General features: G+C 36.5%; 1 protein-coding gene across 4 annotated transcripts in view; it reads right to left on the bottom strand.

Annotated features, from left to right (window-relative positions):
• Positions 1-2,792: 2,792 nt before the first annotated feature.
• The window catches only part of ARK2N (arkadia (RNF111) N-terminal like PKA signaling regulator 2N), a 109,372-nt gene continuing 104,802 nt past the window's right edge, over positions 2,793-7,362 (bottom strand). For all 4 annotated transcript variants that reach the window (XM_004484698.4, XM_004484696.4, XM_058277618.1 and 1 more), the window contains one exon: positions 2,793-6,807. In XM_004484698.4, coding sequence (XP_004484755.1) covers positions 6,618-6,807 — 190 coding nt within the window. In that variant the 3' untranslated portion in view covers positions 2,793-6,617. The remainder of the gene's footprint in view (positions 6,808-7,362) is intronic.

Raw genomic sequence — 7,362 nt, 5'->3', positions numbered from 1 at the left:
AGTCCAGCCACGACCACCTAACAGAGTATCTGCAGCTGAGCACAGCACAAGACAGGAATAACTTGGTGACTGGGAATGCATCTTATTAATGAACAGTATGATGCCAACCTGTGCTTCAATTTGGCCAAGAGCAGAAGCAAAAGGAGATGCTGTAGTGAGATCTTACATTGACTGTGTATTCTGGTTACTCTTGGAAGAAACTTCTGGGAAGAAGGGAAGGAGGCAGAAGCACACTTGAAACTTGTAGCTTCCTAGATATTGACTTTCAGGAAGGAGAATGAGGATTAAAGTCATCAGATTCTAACCCTTCTTAGCTCCTGGAGAAACAGGAATTTCTGAAGGCAGTACTTAGATAGAAATCCTCATTGCACAATGGCCTTTTCAGCTTCCATGGCTGACCTCCAAGCAGAAGTCAGCTGCCCCATATGCCTGAATTTCCTGAGGCACCCAGTGACCCTTAACTGTGGCCACAACTTCTATTGCTCCTGCATCACCCAGTGCTGAGAAGAGCTACAGGATATCCTCCCCTGTCCTCTCTGCCTGGACAGGGACTTCAAAGTAGAACTGTCAGTTAGGTCACATGGCTGATATTGTGAAGCAACTTCCCACCAGGAGAAGCATGAGGAAACTGCAGGAAGAGAAACCCCTATGTATGAGAAACACAATCAGATTCTAGCCCAGTTCTGTGATAAAGACCTTGAGCTATTTTGTCCTCAGTGCAGGGTCTCCTCTAACTGCTGAGATCATCACCTTATACCCACTGAGCAAGCTGCAGTTAGGCACAAGAAGAGACTCAAAAGCTACAATGAGCCCCTGAAGAAGCATGATAAAAATGCTGAAAAGCATTTAGAAATCCAAATAACAAAATCACTTGAAGAGAAAGGTGACAAAATCAGAGGGAGGAATTGTACTCTGATTCTTAACAACTTGAGTTTTTTGGGAAAAGAGCAAGATGATTACTTCCAAATTACAGTCTGAAGAGAAGAATGCTGAAAAAAAAAACTAAGGGAAAACAAAATAAAATTCTTAGAGCATATTTGCACCCTAAAAAATCTACTGAAAGAGCAGAAAAGTGTGTACAGTCAGCACTCGACTTACAGGCATTGAGAGTATCTACACCAAGTATGAAAACCTAAACACTCCAGCAGTCTTTTCATATGAATTACAGAAAAAATACAGCAGTCCTCTTGAAGAGTATTTTAGCCTATGGAAAATGATCAACATATTTAAGGTAAATTTGATGCTAGATACCGAAACTTCTCAGTCCAAACTATCTCAGAATAGAGAAATAGTGTGACATTAGGAAAGATGAACCGAAACTCACCTACAATCTTGAGAACTTACTTTGGTCCCCTCTAATCTGAATTCTCAGGGATTTGTTTGTGGCAGGCATTATTGGCAAGTAGAAGTAAGAGGCAAGGGGTATTGGGCTGTAGCTGTAAAGACTCTTTCTGCAGAAATGCTATTACATTACCATCCCCAAAAGATGGCTGCTGGCGAATCCAGCTCTGGTCTTATATCTTTGGTGCTATGGACCTAATAACACCCAGACAGGTAGGCATTTTTCTGGACTATTAGTAAGGAAAGCTTTCATTTTATGATTTGGATAATAGGTCTCTCATTCATACTTTCACTGATACATTTTGAGAAAAATGTAGGCCTTGTTTATCTTTTGGATCTAATTCATCTTATGTTACAATCCATACAGTAACCATTGAATGAAGAAATACTTAGAAAATGTTAATTTATGGATATTTTTCTTCCTATTGTGCAGTCATGATACTTCTAAATTTACATATTTACTAATTGTTAGTATGATATGATCTCAGTACTAATGGTGCTTTGTGGTGTGTTTTTTTTTTAATTTTTAATTTTGAAATAATTATAGAGTCATAAGAGGTTGCAAAAACAAAAACAAAAAAACAACCAAAAAACGATGAAGAAAAAAAAAAAGCTAAGTCCTAGTAAACTATTTTCTTCTTAAAGCCAACAAATAGAGTTTCTCATAGGCACCAATATGTCTAAGTCCAGATACAAAGTAGTATAAAAGAACAATTTTTAAAAAACAGGGATTGCATCCTAATTATTAACTGTGTATTTGGTAGGTCTCTCTTCAGTGTAAGTAGAACTAAAAATTCTTGGGGAAAATTAAGAGATATATTGGATATCTTGATAAATATAGGTCTTACTCTCCCTGGTTCCTAATTCTCATTTATATGAAGATAAATTACAAAAGTCCTGAGATGTTAATATGTTAGTTCCTATCATTTTGATAGCCAAATAAAATCTACAAAGAGAACCAAATTAGGGGGGAAAGTTCTTTAGGCTATTTTTGAAACATCCTACACTTGCTTGCTTCAACATTCGATCATGAGCAAAGTGCATGCAATCATGTCTTCTTAGCCTGGTATTCTGGTTGCTTGGGGGTAAATGGCAACTGAGTTTTGTTCCCAGGAGCAGAAGTGCCCAGCACCACAGAGTTTTTGTCTTCTCTGAAATTTTACTGGAGTTCCCGCTTAACCAGGACTAACTGGGCAGGGAGGTAGGACTGCACAAAAGTTAATGCAAAGTTATTTTTATCTAGATATGACCCATCACAGGCCATCTGTGAAATATCTTGGAAGTAGGGTCTTGGAAGGATACAACTATTGCCTGGAAAAATCAGACATCTTATAACGGTAAGTGTTAACAAAATATAATCTGCTTTTGCATCCAAGAGGTAACTTGGGAACTGCTCCAGGCACCACCTAATTAGCTGAAGCAGACAGAAAAAAACTCCTCAGAAAATATCATTGTTTAAATACACTCTATTTTATTTTGTCTTAAAATAGTTTAACCTTTATGCTACAGACTTATTTCAAAAAACAGAAAATCTTATCTTGCACCAAAAAATATATATATAACACTCTGTTTTATTATTTTTTCTCCAAAGACCATTAAATACTAAATGGAAACAAAAACTAAATAATGAATGTAAAGAAGAACCAAATTTCTTTTTAAAAACTAGAGTTGCACATTTTAAAACATTAATTCTAAGCAATGATTTGTCGTCACTGCATCAAGTTCCATGCTCAAACTCCAGCAACAGCAGATCTGTTAACCACCAAGTGCATTGGTTCTTAGCCATACAATGGCTAACATTTCATTTTCACGGTAAGGGGAGAGCAAAAGGCTTTGATGACCTTTTTACTCTTTAAAAACAATAATAACAACAACAACAATAACAAAACAACAACAAAAATATTTCCTAGTTATCCAGTGATTTTTTTTTAAGATCACTACCCTTTCAAAATTTGTTAAAAGAATAAGAAATACGTAGTGTTTTAAATAAAATGAAAAAAAATACAACAGCATTGGACTAACACGTGATTATTTTAAACAAACAGTGCACAATCTGAGGAAGTTTGGTTAGGGCGCAATCATTTTTATATATACATGGAAGTCACATCATACATATACTGAAAAAACAGGGATTAGGGGCTCTTTGCCTTAAAAAAATTTTTTTTTAAACTAAAAGACAAAAATTGCGCCCCTAGCTCTTTGAAAAATCTTGTGAAATTATATAAAAAGCAGGCAACAAACTCATTTAAGTTACCTATGGTGCTAATCTGCTAAAAGTAATGATGAACAATTTGACTAAATCAGCAAATCAGACAGTTCATATTCACAATTGATAACAATGAAAGCAGAGTTTATGGGATGCTCAACTATAAAGAATATGGAGTCCACTCAGTCTGGCCCCTTCAATTAGAATGAAAAGATAACTACTGAAGAGCAGCATTTACGTTACAAGGGATCATGATAATGGAATCGCTGGGTTACTGCTCTGTAGTTTCAAAGAGGGGAAGGAGGAACTTAACCAAATCTATAGCATAAATCAATCTGTGACCAAGTGCACCATTTTAGCAGATGTTACTCTAAATAGACAATAGCCTGTGATACATCAAGAACCACTTATGCTACCAAATGCAAAACTTTGGTTTTTAAAAATTCCTTTTATAAGCAATTTCAAATTCACATAAGTTGTTTACCAGAATTTTATCATCACAGTGCCAGAAAACATCCCCACTCTTTTGGATTTTGCAATGAAAGAAGAGTTGAAACCTAATCTCTCTATTGTTAGTTAATAGGTGGAAAAGAAAAGTCCCAAATTAGTAGGAAAGAGAGCTGACTTTCTACCGCCCTCCTCCCCTCCTCCTTTTTGCATCTTAATTTCTAAATCTCTGTTCTGGCATGCGTGTCAAGTCAAGTCATTAGGGTGCTAGAATAGGAAGAGGGGAGGTAAAAGTGCAACCTGATGTAAAAGCAAAAGGCCAAAGAGGAGCTTGGTTACAACTCCACTCTCTGCTCCCAATCCACATTGCACATGGCACACCAAAAAAGTTCTCTCTTTAGAGAATGGCTAGTAGGGGCTAAAGAAAATATGCCTGCTATATGGGGATTGGACAAAACATACTGTTAATGTAAGAACAGTTTAAGCAAAAAAATGATCTGTAAAACTGGGCTCTGCCCTGATAATGGGGAAAAAATAAGTTGCAAAAACTTCAAGTCATATAGTCTACCCTATTTCTCTTTCCAATGATTTCCTGGAAAACACAGCCCAGAAATTGTACATTTCTGCTTTGTCTAGCATTTTAATTCAAGTCAAAATGATGTGTAACAGTAAAAGTCAATAAATTAATCCTAAAGTAAAATGTGAAGATCCAAGGATATACCAGTAGTGAATTTGCAGAAGGTCCTATTTTGCTCTGGCCTCTGGGTCTTTGGTTTTGTCTAGAATTGTGGCCAAATGAGAAACTGATAAATGAGGTGTTAAAACTGGAGGTTCATGATCTTAAAAGCCTGATCTATGAAAAGTAGATTGGAGGAAAAATAAAAAGTTGATGAAGAACAGAGGCCAGGTCAAACGAGATGCTATTGGAGATAAAAGAACGCATGCTCAAATACACTGCCATGGAGGATAGTGTATGCAGAAGAACCAAAGCAGCAGGAAAATGGGTAAGGGAATAAACTAATCCTCAAAAAAAAAAAAAAAGGCCAGCCAGACTCTGATGCATGCACATGCAGGGTGTGTCTCATTCATCTCAGTGGCCCCCACAGCACCCACTTTGCACAGTGCCTCACGCAGAATGGGCACTTGGTAAAATGAACATTCACTGAGTGAAAAATGAAAAGCGTAGTTCCCATGCTCTTACAATGAGGAAGCACCACCAAGGCAATTGGAGAAGGAAGCAAAGGGCCATAGCAACATCTATGGTTAAAATGGGAAAAAACGTGCACACACACACACACATATACAAACTAAAAAAACAAACACACCATGAAAAGCAAAAAGTGAGGTCTTCTAAGGCAAATACTATTTCACTCCCCCTATGCACAGTACATAGTGTTCTAACTCTAGGTATTGCTTTTAAAAGAATTCATTAGTAACTATAACATGTTATAAGAACAAAGGTAATAATGAATGCCACAAAACTCGAATGCTGGCATTTCCTGAATTCCCTGAAGTTCCCACTACTTCTTTGCTATTTCTTTTAGAAACTGTAAAACCTACAGTGCCATTAATGTGCTTTGCATTGAATTTCTTATGGTATATTTTGATTTTTCCAATTTTTGGAAGAAAGAAAAATACCCAAATCAGGTCAATCTCATCTCAAGGTGTTAAGTGGTTGTTATACACCCTTTATGGGGAGACCAGCTATGAAAGAAGGCACTTTCCTCTCAGATTTTCAAGTGCCTGTAGCCTTAGAAGCCACAAAACATTTCATATTCTACCTAAGAAACAAGTTTCATGTTCTCCTGCTGTTTGAATAAACCATGAAAAAAAGTTGAGAGCAAAAATTTTCCCATTGATCTCTTAATACTCTCTTCAGATGCCCAGAAAACCCAAGAATGTGTATCTATCTGAATGTCTCTGCCCCAAAGGAGATATTTTCCAAAGAATTAAAGATTATTGCAACAAGGAGACCAACCAAGTCACCTCAATAGTATTTATAAACATAAAGACGAATGCCATTTATTTGTATTATGGGAAGTCAACCAGGAGCAAAGTCAGGAAAGAAGGCAGAAGACTTAAGCTAAAAGAAAAAAGTAATAAATCTATCTTCTATTTTTAAGGAGAGGTTTTTAAATGCACATGCCCTATTAGATGCCAATAAGGACCTGGCTGATATGTGTGCAAATGCTCCAAGGTGGGAGTGCCAATAGGGTGGGCTGATAGTGGTCACGTTTAGATATTAATTTCATTACAAAGAAAAATAAATATAAGATTCAAAAACTGAAACCCATTTTACCTGGTAACTAAATTATTCTAAAAGAAAGGCAGAGTTTTTGAAGACTAAATGTCACCAAATAAAATGAAGTTTGGCTAGTAAAATTCATCATTCTCATATTCTTACTGAGGGAAAGAAGAAAAATTCTTTGTTGATAAATTATTTTCCTAAGTGACTTTTTTTTTTAATTAAAAAAGGATGAGAGGCAATTTTCCATGAGTTTCAATTCAACAAATACCACAAACAGCTTCTGAGGTTGAAGCTATGACAATGAACTTCTGTGCCACAAAAAAGAGGAGGAGGAAGTGGAAGGGAACAGTGCAGAGGAAACACAGTGACATTGTATTACAGTAGGTATTTACGTCTGCTATCCTCATCCAAGGTAAGGTCAACAACTTCTGCAGGCGAAGCCCAAGTTTGCTGGGGAGTCACAGCAGTCCATGACTGTGTTTGCCGGGTGCTAACATACTGCGTGCCTGAGCCATGCTTCCATGATGAAACACTCTGAATCACACCTCCTCGAGGATGAACACACCTGCAATTGAGATGAACAGCTCTTAATCCCACCATACGAAAAAGAGAAAGCAATATGGCTTTAGTTTTACTGATCAATACTTTTACTATAATGCAAATTAATAAAACCCACAACCAATATTATTCTTCCTCCTTTCTTTCTCCTCTCTCTCTCAGTTTAGCCTTAAAAAGGGCCAAGGGTCTCATCTCAGCCAGAAACTCCTAAATTAAGTCTAGATCAGTCACTGAATGACTATGGATAATATGACGTTTCTTTGGACTACATGAAAACTCTGGCATTTTTAGGATAGGGCAATATATATATATATATATATATATATATATATATCAAGATCAAAATTAAGATCCCCAAACAATCTTAGTCTAAACAGCTGAAACAGTAAGAAAAATAGGTGAGACTTATTCTTAAAATAAGTCCTGTACCATAGTTAGTAAGAATACCTTCAAATACAGTGACAATAATATCACTTTACAGATTAGAATTCTAGAAGTCTGTAAGTACTAGGTCATACATAAAGGATCAATTTCCCCAGTCCTGATGATCACAACAGAAACA

This window comes from Dasypus novemcinctus, chromosome 16 (assembly GCF_030445035.2).
Source record: "Dasypus novemcinctus isolate mDasNov1 chromosome 16, mDasNov1.1.hap2, whole genome shotgun sequence".
NCBI classification, from domain to species: domain Eukaryota; kingdom Metazoa; phylum Chordata; class Mammalia; order Cingulata; family Dasypodidae; genus Dasypus; species Dasypus novemcinctus.
The sequence above is the reverse complement of the archived record's forward strand: the minus strand, read 5'-3'. Positions and strand labels throughout refer to the sequence as shown.